Raw genomic sequence first — 21,322 nt, 5'->3', positions numbered from 1 at the left:
CAGGCTATGGATGTACTTGGCCAAATTCCCTGTTTTGATTTTCCAACATTCTGGGTCAATCGTATTTTTCAGTATAAGCCATTTGTCATGGAATATCAACAAATCAAAAGCATTTGTGCACATTCGTCAATTTGATTGATGCAGGGGTTATCGTCAGAATAACCTGTTGACGGATCATGGAGTCATGGATATGTTCTTCTGTATGTATCAAGACTCTTACGAATGTACCCTGAAGGAGGAGTTTCCGAAGTAACGGAGTTTCACGTTACACCATGAGCAGCCTGAGAAGCAGCAATGACGTGTCATACAGAAAGTATATGTCATACAGCATGGGCGTGTCATGCAACAAGGACGTGTCATACAGCAAGGACGCATCATACAACATGGACGTGTCATACAGCGACGTGTCACACAGCAAGGACGTGTCATACAGCATGGACGTGTCAAACAGCAACCTGTCCTGCAGCACGGACGTGTCCTCTACAGCACGAACGTGTCAAACAGCATGGACGTGTCATACAGCGACGTGTCATACAGCACGGACGTGTGATACAGCCTGGACGTGTGATACAGCGTCATGCCATACAGCACGGACGTGTCATAAACATGGACGGGTCATACAGCATAGACGTGTTGTACAGCACTGACGTGTCATACAGCATAGACGTGTTGTACAGCACGGACGTGTAATGCAGCAAGGACGTGTCATACAGGGACCTGTCATACAGCACGGACGTGTCATACAGCGACGTGTCATATAGCAAGGACGTGCCATACAGCAAGGAGTGTCATACAGCATCGACGTGTCAAACAACATAGACGTGTCATGCAACCTGGACGTGTCATACAGCCTGGACGTGTCATACAGCGTCATGCCATACAGCAAGGATGTGTCATAGAGCGGCGTATCATAAAGCCGGACGTGTCATAAACATGGACGTGTCATACAACATAGACGTGTCGTACATCACGGACGTGTCATACAGCATGAACGTGTCGTAGAGCAAGGACGTGTCATGCAGCAAGGACGTGTCATACAGCACGAACGTGTCATAGAGCGGCGTATCATACAGCACGGACGTGTCAAACTGCAAGGGCGTATAATACAACATGGACATGTCATACAGCCTGGACGTGCCATGCAGCCTGGACGTGTCATACAACATGGTAGCAGAACAACACAAGGGGCCAAAGTCACTTTTTTAATTGAATACAATAAACATGTCCAAATGGAACAACGATGCCATTATGATCAGTCTACCCATCTAATGCATTTTTATTTTCTGAGATCTCAAATTGGTTTCAGTTTGTATGAAAAATATATTATATACTGCAAGTGAAGTTCTAATGTCATCACAATGCTGAAAGAAAAAAAAGTAAAATGCGCCTTTTGAAACATTTTACTCCATCTGTATATTTCAGTCTAAAATACCCCCAAAAGAAACTGAAGTAAGATACATAATCAGGTGACCCATGTCTGGGTTGACATTTGTTTCATGCAACAAGGACGTGTCATACAGCGTCCTGTCATACAGCAAGAACGTGTCACACAGCGACGTGTCAAACAGCAAGGACGTGTCCTACAGCATGGACCTGTCATACGGCGACGTGTCATACAGCATGGACGTGTCATACAGCAACCTGTCTTACAGCACGGACGTGTCATAGAGCGGCGTATCATACAGCACGGACGTGTCATACAGCAAGGGCGTGTAATACAACATGGACATGACATACAGCCTGGAGGTGTCATGCAGCCTGGACGTGTCATGAAGCCTGGAGGTGCCATACAGCAAGGGCGTGTAATACAACATGGACGTGTCAAACAGCATGGACGTGTATCACTGACTGACTGACTGACAGTTTGGTTTTACGCCGCTTTTACAACAACGGCGGGGATAGTATAGAACAACACAAGGGGCCAAAGTCACATTTTGAATTGAATACAGTAAACATGTCCAAATGGAACAATGATGCCATTATGATCAGTCTACCCATCTAATGCATTTTTATTTTCTAAGATCTCAAATTAGTTTCAGTTTGTATGAAAAATATATTATATACTGCAAGTGAAGTTCTAATGTCATCACAATGCTGAAAGAAAAAAAATGTAAAATGCGCCTTTTTGAAACATTTTATTCCATCTGTATATTTCAGTCTAAAATACCCCCAAAAGAAACTGAAGTTAGATACATCATCAGGTGACCCATGTCTGGGTTGACATTTGTGTACATTATGATTCCGGACACACACGTTTCTCTGTAAGAAGAAGCAGAAGATTTATGTTTTAACTTGGGAATATTTTCCAGGATGACTTCCTGTGCTGAACATATTTTTGTGAAAGAAACTTGCATACACTGAGATAACATGATTCACTGGAAACAAGACGAAATAATGCCGGCTATGTTTAACTTGAATTATTTGTGCAAGTGTTCGAGGCATCACAGCGAAGATCATTCATACGATGTTTCAACACCATATTGTAACTTTGGAGAAGTTGTCGAAAACGTTGTAACACAAGGTAAGCGGAATGAATTTAAATTCAAAGGTCGTATCTTAAAAACATAAATACATAAATATAATATTACGAAATATTACTCACAGAAAATTAAAGGACATTCGAAATTATAAATTTAACTTCAGATCTGATTTGACACCGGAACTAGGATCTTTCATGGCTCATAAGTTTGAGTCAGATCATCTTATCAACACATGTTTTTCAGTATTTTGTGGAATAAAGTATATTTTGTAAAAAAAGGACACATGCACGCTCACATGGACAAATTCATACTCAATATATTCATACAAACGGTAGAATGAATTTACCTTAAACAGAACAACACGATGCCACAAATCAAACATAGCGATGTTAACTATCCTTGAACATGTACACATTTCAATGTCGTAAATACTGTGTGGATCTGAAACAAGCTCTCCAAGTTCTCACCAAGTATTACATTCATGTTCGGTGAATTTCAAACCTTAACAACACACCTGAATGCAGCAGAACGTAACGGATAACAAGCAATAGGCCCCGTAAGTAGACCACGGCACTTCGCAAGACCTTAGTACTTCCGGTGACTGCGTTTCATACCTTTTCGAATGGTTTCATGGTTGTCAGTTGACAGTAAGGAACCGATAATCCTAACAGGAAAAACACATTTCCGATCTATCCATCCCCCAATTAGCCAACTATTACGACGCTCAACAGCTGTGACAGCCAAGCAAGGTTGTTCACTTGGCCTGGTCCAGTAAAGTCGTATTTGGCGGTCGCCCAATTTGAAACCAGAACTGGTTCTTGAATATACGTTTGTCACCGGAAATCTGGTTCCGGAAGTAAGCTGGGCCCGTCTCGCGCAAAGGGTGCCGGGAACCAGCTTACTACCGGAAGTAGCGCCTCGTGAGACTTCCAGGCCCTATGGCTTTAATGTGTACAATGTCATGAATATCAGTCTTTTAACTTTTACTGCGATACGAATCTTGTCTGCTTCTTGATCTGAGGATACATCCACAGAAGGTCGTGACAGGTGAACCCGGAGTAAAACTTTCATCGACCAAGCGAAATAGATGCATATATATGATTCTTTATTTGTGTGTATGTGTAAACTTGGTCTCGTCTGTTGTATCCCTTTTTGTATGTACATGATGTGGGGTTTACACACAGGAATGATATTTTTGTATAACAATATATGTTTGAAAATAATAGACCCGTGAAGATACGAGTTAGGACTGGTTTCAGCAATCCACGCTTGTCGTAAGAGGTGACTGACGGGATCGTGTGGTCAAGCTCGCTGACTGACTGGTCAGGGGCACTGAGATCATCGTATCCCAGTTTGACTCTATTGATTGTCTGGTCAGACTCAATTATTTACCGACCGCAGTCATATAGCTGGGACATTGCTGAACGCGGCGTTAAACAACAAACAAACATACAATAACAAACATTTTAATGAAGTCTTGGAATCGTTTTCGAGATACAAAATTAGACAGGTTAGTCTGAATCCTGGAACCAGTCATACCAAACAGGGGTCCTAAATAATAGAAAGTGTACATATCCCACGAATGAGTCCTCAAATCGGGAGGCAGAGATGTATAATATCGGAGTAAAAGACCTAATTCTAATGAGATTGTCATGGATCTAAGCATAAAACATGGGGCCGCAACACACAACCTTGCACGCTACCTGTCACAACATCAAACACTCCTTGAGAATGTATTGACTACCCGGGTTGTGAGAGGAATGGCGTTGTATTCCCCTGCTCTTCTACGGTATTCGTCCATATGTTCTTTCCTTGCCGGGCCCCAGTCGGGCCCTGGACGGAGAGTGCTTTTCAGCCTCTGAAAGGACACAGAAAATGAAGGAATGGTTTTATGCATCCATATTGTGCAGGGTATTTTATATCCACTCTGTAAAGATACATACATAGGATACATTTGCCTGCATGGCTTCGTTCGTTGCATTTTTGAGTGAGTGAGTGAAGGTTTAGGAGTTTAGCAATATTCCAGCTATATGTGGACGGTCTGTCGGGTCTGAACCAGACAATCCAGTGCAGTGATCAAAAGGTATGGCGAGCGAACACTTTAACCACTAGGCTACCCCACCACCCCTGGGGAAATGAGGAATAGGCCTCACACAGTGAACAAGCGGAGATTCCGATTCGATACCCCCTTACCACAGTAAGTGTGGGGGGCGGTGGGGTAGCCTAGTGGTTAAAGCGTTGGCTCGTCACGCCGAAGACCCGGGTTCGAATCCCCACATGGGTACAATGTGTGAAGCTCATTTCTGGTGTCCCCCGCCGTGACGTTGCTGGAATATTGCTAAAAGCGGCGTAAAACCATACTCAGTTAGTCAGTCAGTCAGTAAGTGTGGACAAGAGGCTGAGTGGATATAGACAGATCTCGGAACGTTATTGTCCTGTGTAACATATAACTTCCCGTAATATTTAATATAAATAATCTAATGTACCTACTACAGTATCTAATTGAGTAAAGGATAGGCACAACGCCCGATGGGATGGTATATTACTAACCATAAAGTGTAAATTGCCGATACGCCACACGTCTGCATATATATTGTTATGGTTTAGGGTTTTCTTGTGTCATTATCGTTGGACTAATCAACATAAAATTCAAAGTTAATTCGCCGAATTTGTCATATGTTTGTCTGTGATGGTATACTACTTGCCATAAAGTGTACATTGCCCATACGCCACACGTTTGCATATGAATTGCTATAGTTTAGGGGTTTCTTGGGTCATAAACGTTCGGCTAATCAACATAAATTTTAAAGTCAATCCAGCTGAATTTGTCATGTTGTCTGTATTGGTAAATTATTGTTTGTTGTTTGTTTGTTTAGAGATATATGGTGGCTGACCGTAATTAATCGAGTTTGGACCAGAAAATCCAAGGATCAACAGCATGAACATCGATCTACGCAATTGGTAATCAATGTTGGGAAAATACTTGTTTCAAGTGTTGGGTGTGCATATGACATGTACAAAATACCAAGTTGTAATCATAGGAAGAGTTTGCAGTGGTCACATATAATATACATTGTGTATAACGCGTTTTATCATAATCATTCCAAAAACAGTTACTCTTTGTTGGATTCTTTAGGTTAAATCGTTTCATTTTGTCTTTAATGATAAGGTGATTAGTTTCAGACAAAAATATGAAATACAGAAAACATACACTAAAGATTCTGTTTAAACATTTTGATTGTAGCTTATCGGCTACGGTAGTTCGTAAAATCTATATTCATCAAGACAAAAAATTGATTACGCAACAGTCTCTTTTCCTGTTGACTGGGTTCCGTCCTATTGCGCAACGTAGTACAATAACCAGTCCATAATTTTGAGACCAGTTCATTTAACTATATACATAATTATTAATCAGTATTATTTGATACATCTAAGCACTTGTATATTGCAACACGACGATCCTTCTAATCCTTGCAAACACGTCGTGCAGCGTGCTCTGTCGTACAGCGAGCACTGACAAACGGAAATACGATGGAAATACGATGTTATTAAAGTTTAGAATTAAAATTCATTTGTAAATACCATTTTCTTATGAAACAAGGAATTGGAATTCAGTGTAACCATAGTTGTTTGTGATGTCTATTTACACTTTCACACGAGAAAATTCGGATCGGCTGAAAAGTAGGTCATTGTCTGAAATGGTTAATGCGACTCATGTTTCGGTTTGGTACTGTTTGGTGATGGCGTTTCGCAGCTCTGTTTCGAATAAGGAAGATATGTTTGTACCTGTACGAAGAATTGTACCTGTATAAATGACCCCTTAGCCTTGACCAACTCCCAGACCATGAATACCGGGATCGGAATGACCGGAAGTACTGAGATGACGAATCCAATACCCCTGGCATATACTGGGTAGATATAGCCATCGTAGGTTGGCATCTTGTAGGTGTAGATTGTGAAGATGAGCGCCACCTGTCAACAGAGAATATATCATGATACTTACGTGCAAAGATTATGAGAGGTTGGTGGTAGGCCTCCTTTAACAAACGATCATGCGCAGGCAATAGAAATGGGTTTCAAATAAACATTCGAACCTGGGCCTTCAATGTGAGGATCAAACTCTATAAATACTAGGCTACCCCCACCACAACGTTTAACTGTGCGGGTAAGTTTATGCCTTCAGGAGGTTCCATTACGTGGTAAATAAGCATGTTCACCATTTAAATGATTTACCTTTTCCTGTGAAATATTACTCTATTTATCTGAGACCCTGAAGATCCGGGATAGAATTGGTCTTCAGTAACCCATGCTTGTCGTAAGAGGCGACTAACGGGATCGGGTGATCAGACTCGCTGACGTGGTTGACACATGCCATCGTATCCCAGCAGCGTATATCGATGCTCGTGCTATTGATCACTGTCTTGTCTGGTCCAGACTCGACTATTTACATACCGCCGCCATATCACTGGAATATTGCTGAGTGCGGCGTAAAACTAAACTCACTCACTGACTGTATTTACCTGATAATAAGATTTTATTTTTAAAACCATTCATATAGGTTGGCGGGCGAAATGAGAAAATATATGAATAGAAGCGATCGTATCCAAGAATAATGTTGATTTCAGTTGTTTATCGCAATTACTCTTAAGGGGCAGATATATGTGAAGAACATATTACAGTAATACAATACACATAACGGTTAGGACAATGTAATGACGTGTTAAAATTAATGCATATGTGCATTGCTTTTACTTAAAAGCGTCGGACCCGTGAATGTCCGGGTTAGAATATTGGCCTTCAGTAACCCATGCTTGTCGAAAGAGGCGACTAACGGGATCGAGTGGTCAGGCTGGCTGACTTGGTTGACACATGACATCGTATCCCAATTGCGTAGAATGATGATCATGCTGTTGATCACTGGATTGTCTGGTCCAGACTCGATTATTTACAGACCGCCGCCATATAGCTGGAAAATTGCTGCGTGCGGCGTAAAAGTCAACTCACTAACTCACTTAAAAGCGTCGGGTCCATGTAACCTAAATCGTAAAATGCTGAAATGTTACAATGAAGACCTGGGTTCAGTTCAACTCTTGGGTACAAATTGTCAAACCCACTTCTGGTTTCCCTTCCGTGGTATTGTTGAAAATAGCTAAGGGCACGTAAAAAACAAACTTACTATTTTAGCTAAATATTTTGTAACTACACTTAAAAACGTGCACTTACCAACATAAGTACTGGAGTAACGAAACACCAACACAGCTTCATGAGTAATGAAGGAGGTCTCCCAAGCATCATCTCGATGTCTCTGCCAAATCTCTCAACACCTATAACCAAAACATTTAATATGAAAAGAGTGTGTGAGTGAGTTACTATTTATCGTCACAACGACATATCGAGACGAGAACAATTAATCACCATACTAAAGATCAATATAGTTAGGAATGTAAAAACCTGTTGTCGAAGAACAGTAAAACTACTAGGGGTGGGCATTCCAGAGAATTTTCATATTGCGATATATTGCGACGCGAAAGCATATATTGCGATATGTATTGCAATATATTGCAAGAATTATTTTTGACAAAAACTACTTATAATCGAGTTAATGCTTGATTTATATAGCCAAAACACAACAAATCAACAAGGAAAAGAACAATCAACACAGTGGTTACTAGTTTGAACTCTCCAAAAAGCCCTGAGATTTTAGACAGCACCTTGACCTGGTCAGGACATTTCAGAGATCACAGGTCATTAATGAGTAAATATTTAAAACATTCAGATCCAGAACATTGGGAACAAAACTTAAGAACAAAACGTCAAACCGAACTTTCACTTGGCTTCCGATGTGAAAAACGGAAATATCCGAAGACTTCCGAGTGTTACGAAGTTTCCCGAATGCATGTCGAAATACCGGTTTTCGATCAGCGTATCGCAATACGTATCGATTTCATGTTAAAACCGGTAAACCGGTTATATTGCGCAGCCCTAAAAACTACTAGAGCATCACAGATATTTAGGCAAAGAGTTATCATTATGATTTACATCCTACCTTCGGGTGTTGGCGATTGTTTAGCAAATTAGCCATACGTTAAAGGAACAAATATGCTACTATTAACATTCAGAGAATGAAAAATACTTTTGAATGCAATGAGACTTACGTACCCTCTCACGGGGTAATTTGAAAAGAACTATATGAGCCTGATAATACATATGTTGACGTTATATCAGTAATACGATATACATGATCTTTAGTAATACCCTTGCTCATAAAACCGGAACAGCTTTGCGCAGTGTATTTACAAAAAGCATTGCCATAACTAGTACACATTGACGGTAGTAGAGTGAGAGGGTTTGGTTTTACGCCGCTTTTAGCGACACCAGAAATGGCTACACATATTGGGGAATCGAACCCGGGTTTTCAGAATAACGAGTGAATGCTTTGACCACTAGGCTACCCCACCGCCACTGACGGCAGGAGAACTTTACAAAAAAACAAACCTACGAAACTTTCGTAAAGTTGTAGTGGTTACCCTATTTAATATCGTTTCCACAAAAACTGAAGCACATCCGCAACGATTCTTATATTTTCCTTAAAATCTGAATCAAATCCGTCGTGATCATACTGATATGTTTGGCTGACACACTAGAGATGGGTCAAATGTGTCTGACCATAAAGTCAAGGTAACCATTGTTTCATGGGCTTAACGACGGAAAGGAGGCAATCTTATACATGTCACACTAGGATAGACAAAAATTCATGGTTAAAGCCAGTTGACCAAACAAAACATATACAACTACAGTGCGCAACGTCCCACTCAACCAACCAAATCGACAAGCGTGACCATCAGATTCATTGATTGGCCTCCTACGACCAGGGTTGGTTACTTACAAGGAACATTCATCATTCTCATTTCAGTTGAGAAATCTATTGGGCGATCTGTAACAGTGAGCCATTTCCATCGAAATGGTTTCAGCTCTGTACAAGACACGAAGTTCACAACTGACTGACTGACTGAGTTTGGTTTTACGCCGCTTTTAGCAATATTCCAGCAACATCACGGCGGGGGACACCAGAAATGGGCTTCACACATTGTGCCCATGTGGGGAATTGAACCCGGGTCTTCGGCGTGACGAGCCAACGCTTTAACCATTAGGCTACCCCACCGCCCCAGTTCACAACTGAATGCGTCAAGGGAATACATACCGTATATCCAACCAATGATGATGCACTCCAAAAATGACGTCAGAAGAACACAGAATGCTGCAACGAACCAGTCTAACAGTTGGAAGACATAAATCCCACCCTGAAACAAAATGTGGAGATGTGATATGTTATACATGTCATTCCCTGTGCTGCAGAGAGCAATGTTGGCATCAACGAAGGAACACAAGATAAGCGATCCCTTTCTCATCATTTATCACAGTTTCAAATGATAAATGTGGTTTGATTTGAGATCTGACAATTTGAGATTCATCCCGAGATCATATGGGGTAAATCTGTACATACAATTTTGTCAGTCAGAAATAACGTTTCACAAAAATGTTGTAAATAATTGACCTATTTAGTTCTTCCATTCCTTACTTCTACCCTAGTGATGCTCTCTGTACAAAGAGTTCACTCTGCCAGGGGCAGCTTAAAGGAACTACAGGGAAAAGGTTGAGCTGTAACCAGAAGGGCATTTACGTCCGATTTCATTCATCACTTTAAGCAATAGTCAAAACAAAATCACTTTAAGCTAAAAAGGACTACATTTCTGAAATCACTTCGCAATAACAGGGTTTTCAATTTATGGTCGGAAATCCGGCTTTGTGTTCGATTGCTCATATTGGAAATTAAAGTACAGTGTATGATGTTCACAGATGGCCGAATATTACTGACGTTATACATAAGTTTGACCACCGGATCTCAGGTCAACCACAGACAATCAAAGTTTTAAAGATTCAGAACCGGAGACACAACATTGAGCGTCTGTCATCAAAGTTATCTTGAGCTATGCACAGACGTTTCACATACAAGTGTAAATAATTACGTTAACTTACATTTGTAGCAATTGGAAGGGCTACTAAGTAGCTTATTGCTGCCAAGGAGGATGTTACAAGCAGCCTCTTCTTCCTCAGCTTGTTTGGAAAGGCGTCTAAAATGCCGCTAACAAGTGTCTCGAACATCCCAAACTGTAAACGAAATGTATTATATAATTGTTAAACATGGTTAATTGTTAAGCTGTTCAACGTAAAATCACTATTAAAGAAACAGGTCGGGATGAGATGGACCGTCTCTTGGGATACCAAAGGGACATGCAATGTTTTATGACTATTTTCTGGCACTGATTTATAAACAATGGTATGTTGAAGTCGAAGGGGCATATGAAAAAAATTCGAGATATCCGAGGTTCCACTATACCGAAACATACATGAAAAAATAAAGAATACGATAGGACCGAGCTTTTGTTTAGGACAACCGGAAGTTCGACTAAACATGATTCGACACAACGGTTTTGGATTGTAACTTGTAGCTGAAAAGGGTGGTTCTGTGCAAAAGTTGTTCTGACAAATAACTGTTTAGTTCTTCCTCTCCGATAAATGCTTGCAAGTGGCGACAAACGGATCGAGTGTTCAGGCTCAGCTTGGTTGATGCGATCGTATTGATAATGCATGGGTGGATGTCAATAGGGATTCCTCTACCAGACCCGATTTTTTACAGACCCCCATCATATAGGTGGAATATTTCCAAGTGATTTAAAGAAAACAAATCATATGCTTCTGACCTGACTGTCCAGCCCGAGGAGGAGAAGCATAAAGAAAAACAACACTGCCCATATTTGCGGAAGCGGAAGTCGTGTAATGGCTTCTGGGTAGGCTACCATAGCAAGGCCTGGACCTGTGGTAATAGGACATCCATTTTACGCTGGTTATGGTTGTACATTGTAAATACATGAAGCTATAACTAACATGGAATAACAGGCGTACCTCGTATAGTGCAATTGTAAGCTTCCCGTGTCTCAAAACTTCAGCACAAATTAAACATTTTACGATATAAAACCATCATCATCACCATCATCACCACCACCATCATCATCACCATCATCATCCAGTGGGTACTTTCTGATACAACATACACATATCAAAGAAACAAAACCATCCCCAACATCATCATCATCATCATCCTACTCTAAAGTGAGTACTATTTTTAGCTATCTTTGTAACACACCGGTAGTATACTTTTAGTCGCCATTATTACTTTATTTACTGTTTGAGGGTAACGCATGCATCCCTAGTGTCTCAAATGTAACACACTGACCTTGTGTTGCAACTTCAGTAATAGGTAGATTGGATTCTTTTGCCATGTATCCGATCACTGCGAAGATGACAAATCCACCGTAAAAACTGGTCATACCATCCGCCAGTGTCGCAATCACGGCATCCCTGAAAGGACATAGTTTACGGTTATAGCGAGCATGCTTAGAACAAACTAACGGATATAACGAACTGGTTTTATTGGCCCGGCCACTCACTTTATATCAAAGTCGACATCCGCCCAACCAACTTCGGCTATAACGAATTGAAATTAGTTGCCCCTTAGTTCGTTATAACCGAAGTATACTGTATATCATTAATCACGTATTGACAGCAGAAGGATTAACCGAAACTAAATGAAGGCAAACAAGATTTACGTCTAGAATATTGCTGAAAGCAGTCTTTGTATACAACAAGCAAAGGTATGTTGAACAACAAGGAGATGTTAGTTGCTACACGGGGCGGTGGGGTAGCCTAGTGGTTAAAGCGTTCGCTCGTCCAGCCAAAGACCCGGGTTCGATTCCCTACATGGGTACAATGTGTGAAGCCCCTTTCTGGTGTCCCGCCGTGATATTGCTGGGATATTGCTGTAAGCGGCGTAAAACCATACTCACTCACTCACTAGTTGCTACACCGAAACGTCGCTCATATTAATAATAAAGAACCATATCCATAGAATATAGAACAAACTTTATGGATAACAACTTCTTTTTATTCGTGAGTGCGACGTTTCGATACACCAAGCCCAATCTATTGTATAAACATCTCATTATTATTTGTACATTTGTCATTGGCTTCCACGCCTGTTTTTTGTCTACTCTCTGGCTTCATCAGCTTTCTGCCTAGCCAATTTATTAATTATGTTGTTTTCTTTGTTACATTGTTACATCCAGCATATATATACTTCCCCCTTCTTCATGTTCCATTATGCTTGACAACGGTACAAGAATCTGTATCGAAACGTCGCACTCACGAATAAAAAGAAGTTGTTATCCATAAAGTTTGTTCTATATTGTACTTCCCAACTTCTAAAATGCCACTCAAAGAACATATCCATAGAACTCCCCTCATTGTTCATCACACCAACTTTTAAATGCTACTCAAAGAACACAAAGGAATATATACAAGAAGTTCATTAATGAAACAATAAAATTCATATGGACAAACATATAACCACAATTTACGAAAACTTACTTAAACGAAACTTACTTTCAAAAATGATAAGGTATCAGTTCATTCTGAAGGACTGGAGCATATATATATTGTTTGGTTACATAGGATGAATGACATATTTCAGTACCTGTTTACAGAGAGTCCACAAAGGATATATTTTAGTAGTTGCTAAAAGATGACAGATAAATAAAGACTGGTGCTTCCTTACAGAAGATTGTGTGGTGGTCTATATCAGTACCTTTTACTGAGAACCGAAGGATTTAAATCAAGACTTGTTAATTGAGGACTGAAGGGATCTGTATCAGTACTTGTTTACAGAGGACTGAAGGATATATATATTAGTTGTTACTTTCTGAGGACTGTGAGATATATATGACCTGTTCCGTGATATATATCACCGAGGACGTATGAGTACTTACTTATTAAGGGCAGAAGGATTCATATCAGTACAGACTTACCGGAAACAGAAGGATGTACATCCATCCATACTGGCTGAGGACAAAAAGACATAACCAAGTACCTACTGAGGACTGAAGGACATACGTCAATACCTTTTTACCTGGGACTGAAGGACATATATCAATACTTGATATTAATAATGTAACCGATATTGAAGGAATGTTACTGATAACATTTCATGATCTTGATCATTCTCTCAAAGGGCAGAGCGGAGGAGTAGTTTAGTGGTTAAAGCGTTCTCTCGTCACCCCGAAGACCATGGCTCAGTGGTACATGGGTACAATTTGTGAAGCCTATTTCTGGTGTCTCAGACCGTGATATTGCCGAAATATTGCCCATAGTGTCATAAATCCATTAGGACTTACTCACTAAAACGGTATTTTCTTGTAATGCACATAAACGAAACGTATACCGCTGAGGGGCATTGCTGTATGTCCGAGTCTTCAACAATGCATCCAAAAACACGTGGGCGTTCACCTGAAGCAGTTGTTATCGAACTTGTTGAAACTTGACATCGTGATGAGACCTCCCCAAGCAGGACCCAGAGAATAGAACACCTGAATACATGCTTCAATCCACACCTGAAGTGAGTAAACAGTATTTCTTGAAAGTGCAAAAGCGATATCTTTCACCTCAACAATTTTGTCAACATTTCAATTGACTAAAAAAGACTTCCATGTGTATGGACATCACTGAACGTTCGTCAAGTCTGTTCATTTGCCATAAATCACGAAACAGTTTGTCTAATCGACCCAGATCTTTATGGATAGACCTCTACGACATCATGTAACAAAACAAATTCACGTCAATTCCTGTAATGTGATGATAAGGACATATTAATTAAACGCAGTAATTAGATCAGTGCCATGTGACTGGAAAAGAACCACTGTCACCATCAGACTATCACTGGTTTTCAATAGTGCATTTAGTGTCGTTATTAATACAAAATAACATAAAAGACAAACCCACTGCTCCTTTGCGACAGAATCGGGATTATGAGAATACTTTGCTGAAGAAGCTAAAGGCACACTTACATTAAAGTTCTTCAACTTGGAAAAGTCAGGCGTGACATAGAACTTGATGCCGTCCAGGGCCCCCGGTAACATGGAACCTCGGATAAGGAATATCGTCAGCAAAACATACGGCAGGAGCGCTGTGACATACACAACCTGAAATACGTATGGGAACGTACGTTTAAGTGGATGACTGGTTATGGTATCTGGGCATAAGTGATTTCAGTAACATCATGGTGCGTGAGCTTTATTTGAGGGGAAAGTCCAAATAAGATCTTGATGCACGATCGTTGAATGATAATAAATGGAATCTGGGATTTAAATCCACATAGAACGATTTAAAATTGGCAGGAGTTAAGCCGGAAGAATGCTCTCCTTTTAAACAGTTACTCGGGCATATCACGGTGTGTCACTTTACACTAGGTTAGCTGAAACATTTTGTTATAAAAATGAAATAATTTGCGGTTTGTGTGTGTAGCGGGTCAGTATTATGTTGTAATCAAATAAAGTGCACCATAACAGATTTACCCTTCCACCCTGATAACAAAACACCCACTCACTAAAACACCCTCCCAAACAGACGCACTCACCTACCCTCACATACACAAACACTCGCTCATCAGTGTTTCAAAACGCATTCACGCTCGCTCTCATCCGTCTTCCAATACACATGCACGACGTCGCTCACCCATCTAACCCCTACCACGGTATCCTCACTCACTGATCCTCTCCTACACACTAGCCCAGCGGATAAGTGCAATTTTTTCACTGAATTGTGCACTTTGTGTTACAAGCATGATTGTAGCTTATACCATTCTTATTGAATAAAGATCGAGAGGCCTCGCAGATTTTTATATATTTGCCATAATTTGGGGAGAAAAGTGAAAAAATATTATTTTTTATACTATTTTCGTCATAACTTTTACAAAATTCTCAAATTCTCATAAATCATATATCAAATGTAGGAAATTCATAGCTGATCATTTTACATCTATACATGTCTTTTTTTATGACCCATTCGTGTTTCCAAACACACACGCATCCATACGCACCCAAGTAATCACGAACTAACTTTTCGGTCCTGCCAAACACAAGCACACACTCACATATTCACCCACAGCCCTTCGTCTCACCTTGCCGAGGGACTTGACCCCCCTGAAGAGACAGAGGACTACCAGGACCCAGGCTGCCAGCAGACACAGGGCAGAGTGCCACTGGAGACTCCCGAGGTCTTCAAACCCGGAAGACTTTCTCAATACGTTGTATCTGTACAGTGAAAACTAGACATGAGCGTTGTTTATAGTCATAGTCAACAGTGAGTGAGTGAGTGAGTTTAGTTTTACGCCGCACTCAGCAATATTCCAGCTATATGGCGGCGGTCTGGAAATAATCGAGTCTGCACCAGACAATGCAGTGAGCAACAGCATGAGCATTGATATGCGCAATTGGGAACCAATTATATGTGTCAACCAAGTCAGCGAGCCTGACCACCCGATCCCGTTAGTCGCCTCTTACGACAAGTATAGTAGCCTTTTGTGGCAAGCATGGGTTGCTGAAGACCTATTCTACCCCGAATCTTTACGGGCCATAGTCAACAATATTGACGTTATATCTGACTCTATTGTTGTTTTACGCCGTACACAGCAACATTCCCGATATATGAGGGCGGTGTGAAACTGATCGTGTCTGGACCAGACAATCCAGTGATTGACATCATGAATATCTGTCTATTGGGATACGCAAACTATATTATGATCCAATGAAAATCGTGGGCCGATGAATAGTCGAGTCTCGAAAACGTTGAATCGATGAATAGTCGAGTCTCGAAAAACATGTGCCGATGAATAGTCGAGTCTCGAAAACTAATGGCCAGACTTAGGTGCTGCATTTGTGCCTATAGTCCTATGGAAATGACCGTATGACAATGCTGCAAATCGAATTGCTACACTGTGCTTATGAAAACGATCGTTTCCGTAAAGGAGTATTCGCTTCAGAAGTATCCTTTTGACTGTGTTTGAACATTTGTTAATGAGTTATTATCAAATACATGTCATGGTGAAACCAAGAGGTCATAAAGATGTGAACGTATCTGGTTTCAGAAATGACCCGTTAAACATAGAAAGACATGTTGAGTGTTTACCTGACAAACACGGGAACGTATATATACTGACAAGCTAAAGACACGAAACTGCATTGGATATATTATGGTTTTCACAGATGTGTCAAAAGTGGAATGTATTTTTTCGAAAGAATTAAAAAAATATAATGGTCAAAAAGGTAGTGATGGAATCAGAAATCGACAAATCATGAGCTGAGCTGAGCTGAGCTGAGCTGACATAAATGCATCAGTTTCTGAAATGACTGTATGACGAGCGTTTCAGAGAACATACCAACATGGTGATGCCTGCCACACTTATCGCCCACATTTCTGTATGCTGTATACTTTTTCCAGTTATCTCGCGTTGTGTCCGCATAAAAAAGAGAGGCAATCGAGTCGCGTTACACAAAACAGGGGTATCATGAAAAATCCGCGATCCTCTCATCCTAGCCGTACTAACGTTGGCCAGCGTTCAAAATTAACGTGGGTCCTTAAGCCTCAAGCCGACTGAAGACCACTCGGACCCACAGCTTTTGTTTTCTACAGGTCCTTATGGCCGACAGCTTTTTATTCCCAGTAACTCAGAGCATTATTATTCAGAAAATATCATTCAGCAATTTCTAGTTGTAAATGGAGACTTGTCAGTCACTAGAGTTCAATTAAACTCTTTAACTCAGTTTGTTAGTTGTCACATTTGTGTTGGCTGGGAATTACTTAAATTGTAGCTAAAATATAGGGCCTACACATTCTGATCAGGGCCCACAACTTTGTATGATTCTGGGTCCTTATGGCCTGCAGTTAAAGGACAAAGGGCAAACACTAACGTTGGCATATGCACATCGGATAACGGGTGGAACGTACAGAAAATACTGGCGAAAGTTCCATTTGCCTCTGGTTAGAAAAAGTGTTAGGATATGCTAGTATTGTGAAGTGAATTGGTTTCCTGATTAATCCTGTCGTTTAAAATGATTAAATTCTATTGAATTGTCGTTGCTTTTGATGTTGTGTTTGGTATTTACTATTTAAAGACTGCTTAGTGGTATTGTAACAAATTTACGACAGCCTTTAAACCATCTTGTCTTCATTAACAACGCTAACGCAATTGGGAAACGATGACATGCATTAAAACCAAGTCAAGTCAACCAAGCCATGACTACTGGCCAATTGAGTCGCGTTTACCACGAGTATGGGTTGCTGTGAATCTCTATTCTCATCCTGAATCCCTTAGGTTGGTTCAATTAGACAACTTGGCCAAATGAACGGCAAGATTTTTTATATATAGAAAACTGCCTTAACGGTGTTAGCATCTACACCGAAACGTCGATCTATTGCAATAAAGAAAATTGCAGTCCATAAAATTGTTCCTCTTCATCAAACCAACTTCTTAATGCACTTAAAGAGGTACCTGGGCCATTGTGCTTTGAATTATCATCTTTCTAAACATTTATAATGAGCTCACTACAAAGATGTCATGCCAGAAAGACATTAGCCAACGCCTTTCAAAAGAAGTAATTATGTAGTTGACTTAACATTAGTACTAAACTACAAAGTATTAAATTTCAACCATTGCTTTCATTACGAAAACATATTGTCATACGCCTGCATAACAAGCATTATCGCATAATACTCACTGCCAAAATTCTTCCGCTGCCGTTTTACCCCTCTCCTCAGTCATATTAAAAATGGAATTGTTCAGGAGACTGTAATTTGACCCATAAAATCCTTGGGCATCAGTAACATTGCACACGGTGTTGGTGGTACAGTTCGCCGTTACCAATGATGTATTAAACGTTAGTCGATCAGTGCTGTTGTGTGACGACCCCGTCATCCGCGTATCTATGCACGTTGGCGTGTTCCACCAATGGCCGCATCGGCTCCACGGTAGCTCCGACCGGAAGGAGTTGACCAGATAGTAGATGACCCACGTTATGACAGCGTTGTAGTAGATGCACGCCATCCCCGAGACTATCACCATGCCGTATCCGACACCTGAAACACAACATGCACACCGAGGATGATACTCGTTCCAGTGAGGGCTTCGCGATTGTCTGTTTGTATATTGAACGTCCCTATCCAAAGACATGATTTACCAAAGGTGCAGAACGACGTTTTATAAATGTATGAATACATGACGTCGATCTGAAAATAATTCATTCCGGACCAGACAATCCGGTGTTGACATTATGAGCATCGATAAATGTCGGGAGACGATGACATGTTTCAAACAAGTCAGTGAACTTGACAAACCCATTCCGATAGTAGCGACAGAAACATTATGAGTCTTTGCAATGATATGTGTTATGATAAGATAATTGGTAATTATAGCTTTAGTTTGTGGTATTAAAGACTATAACAAGGTGTAAAAACCTCAACTTTGTGTGCAGACTCTTTCCGTGTTGTCACAACCCCTTGTCAGCTCATTAATAACATAGGGGTGGACAGCATGGATCAGCTAATTAGTGTACTCATTGAGTCTGTCTTTTGGGAGCTCTGACTGACTGACTGAGTTTGGTTTTACGCCGCTTTTAGCAATAATCCAGCAACATCACGGCGGGGGACACCAGAAATGGGCTTCACAAATTGTACCCATGTGGGGATTCGAACCCGGGTCTTCGGCGTGACGAGCCAACGCTTTAACCACTAGGCTACCCTACCGCCCCTTTGGGAGGTCTGTCTTTTGGGAGTGAACGAGCGCATTAGCTCAGGCATATTTTTCTCTGTCAAGCGTGTGTTGCATGAGATAAACCTAGAAGGTTTTCCTCGCTGCCTTGCGGTTAAAGCGTTTGCTCGTCATCCCGAAGACCTGTGTTCGATTCCCAACATGGGTACAAAGTTTGGAGCCCTTTTCTTCTGTCATTCCTGGAATAGATGTATTGCTAAAAGCGGCGTAAAACAATACCCACTCAGCTCACTGTCACCATATTGCAAGAACCCGGTATGGTTCATGAGTGTGTGAGTTTAGTTTTATGCCGCTTTTAGGAATATTCCATCAATATCATGGCGGGTGTGATTTATGACATATAATCAGTGAGTGGGTATGTTTTATCAACATTCCAACAATATCACGACGGGTACTCCTGAAATTATTTCACAGATTATCCCGGTGTTCGGCCTGATTATAGAACGCTTTCAGCGCAGGCATCTGCAACTAGTATTAAAGAAATATCGTTCCTTGAAAGACTACCTTTAAACAGGGGGCACAGCTTCCAAACGAAGAGCGAGCTTGTTCCCGAGAACTGTCCCAGACATACCTCCAGGTAAAACAAGGGAATTCCGGCCAGCAGAAGGAATGTGAAGAATGGAATAAGAAATGCACCTGCAAGGAGAGTGTATCAGAGAATCGTGGATTACTTTAGCACAGTATATGCTATACGAGGGCGTGTCAGCTTGGTTTGGGAGAACGTCGAAGAAATGCAGACCACCAATGTTAACAGATTTGGGTAAACACACGATATGGTGCTAAAGTGTTGAAACATTGACAGGGCGACCCAAGGATTCAAACCTAGGATCGGATGTGTCGGGCTCACGCGGTATGTCACTCTGCATACCGACTCAAGGCAACTTAGGCCATATGACCATCCGTGCTATTGGCTGCGAAGAAAGATACTCACGGTTACATGATCTTTCATTAAGCGACGTAATAGTTAGGCAAACAGGCTGTCATATGTTTTCAGACACTTGGCCCATTGTATCGCTACGAAAGCCTAATGATGCATCTTTGTAGCATAAATATTTATTTATTACCGAACTTTCTCGACATTTTATGTACTTTCTTTTTAAATTGCATAGTTTTTATGTCGTTGATCGTGTTCTCACTAATTTAAGTATCGTTAAAAAATCCACTTTCAGTTTGAAGTATTTTCAAGTATTCTTTCCTTTGATTAATTATTTTCTCGAAATTTCGAGAATTTATATAATCTTGATACATTATATAACGAAAAAATATTCATAATTACGAGAATCTAATGCAAGAAACGAGGAAACCTTTCACATTGCGTGGAAACAATTAGAATTAGCAGGACAGAATTATCGAAGCAACGACAAAAAAACATTAAATTTCGAGTTTTTGAGACATAACTAAAAATCAATCGATGTAATAAATAGGCGAAATGTCGAGCTCTAAAAAAGAAACCTGAAAATAACTGAAGCATCGAGTAAATACTAAAAAAAAATCGTGTGTTTTAATGAAACTTAGGAAATGACTAGAAACATAATTAAGTAGCGCCAAAAAATCGAAATTTCGAATGTTTTGGGGTTTTTTTTATAAAAAAACAACAACTTGAAATAACACGAAAATAAGTGAGTAGCGATAAAAAATATCGAAAAATCGAAAATATCTGAATTGACTAGAAAATAATATAAGCAACGGAAACAAAACAGAAATTTCGAGTTTTTTTAATAAGCTGGACGCAATGAACAAATATTCGAAATTACGAAAGCATAATCGAGTTAACACGAAATAGATCGAATCTGTTGATTCGGAAGTCGAATAAAAACGTCCCGTAATCAACAGATTATCATGATTGCACCATAACGCAACATGCAAACCACATTAAAAATCTGATAGGGTGTTTTGATATAGTCTATAATTTGATTAATTCTTCACAGGCCGGTGTGGTGTAATCGGCTTTTTGCATTAAACATGAAGTTGTCATCCATAAAGTTGTATGTTTCATTTTTGACTCACCAACTTCTAGAATGCCGATCAAACAATCAGATATAAGCAAAGTAAACAAATCAAAATGGCCGTCGTTTTCATCTATGACGTCACAGCCCGACTTCGCTTGAAACTGGGATTACAATATGCA

At 40.4% G+C, this 21,322-nt stretch overlaps 1 protein-coding gene across 3 annotated transcripts in view; it reads right to left on the bottom strand.

Annotated features, from left to right (window-relative positions):
* Nucleotides 1-2,120: 2,120 nt before the first annotated feature.
* Nucleotides 2,121-21,322, bottom strand: part of LOC124265409 (sodium- and chloride-dependent glycine transporter 1-like) — a 47,006-nt gene continuing 27,804 nt past the window's right edge. For 2 of the 3 annotated variants that reach the window (XM_046700180.1, XM_046700178.1), the window contains exons 3-14: nucleotides 19,699-19,830; nucleotides 18,146-18,503; nucleotides 15,550-15,682; nucleotides 14,438-14,572; nucleotides 13,881-13,984; nucleotides 11,776-11,900; nucleotides 11,243-11,355; nucleotides 10,518-10,649; nucleotides 9,682-9,781; nucleotides 7,704-7,804; nucleotides 6,285-6,452; nucleotides 2,121-4,338 (exon numbers count right to left, since the gene is read on the bottom strand). In XM_046700180.1, the coding sequence (XP_046556136.1) occupies nucleotides 4,195-4,338; nucleotides 6,285-6,452; nucleotides 7,704-7,804; nucleotides 9,682-9,781; nucleotides 10,518-10,649; nucleotides 11,243-11,355; nucleotides 11,776-11,900; nucleotides 13,881-13,984; nucleotides 14,438-14,572; nucleotides 15,550-15,682; nucleotides 18,146-18,503; nucleotides 19,699-19,830 (1,745 nt within the window). In that variant the 3' untranslated portion in view covers nucleotides 2,121-4,194. The remainder of the gene's footprint in view (nucleotides 4,339-6,284; nucleotides 6,453-7,703; nucleotides 7,805-9,681; nucleotides 9,782-10,517; nucleotides 10,650-11,242; nucleotides 11,356-11,775; nucleotides 11,901-13,880; nucleotides 13,985-14,437; nucleotides 14,573-15,549; nucleotides 15,683-18,145; nucleotides 18,504-19,698; nucleotides 19,831-21,322) is intronic. The other variant, XM_046700179.1, reaches the window with a different exon arrangement.

Source organism: Haliotis rubra, unplaced genomic scaffold (assembly GCF_003918875.1).
Source record: "Haliotis rubra isolate DU_JTF1 unplaced genomic scaffold, ASM391887v1 Scf978, whole genome shotgun sequence".
NCBI classification, from domain to species: Eukaryota; Metazoa; Mollusca; class Gastropoda; order Lepetellida; family Haliotidae; genus Haliotis; species Haliotis rubra.
The sequence above is the reverse complement of the archived record's forward strand: the minus strand, read 5'-3'. Positions and strand labels throughout refer to the sequence as shown.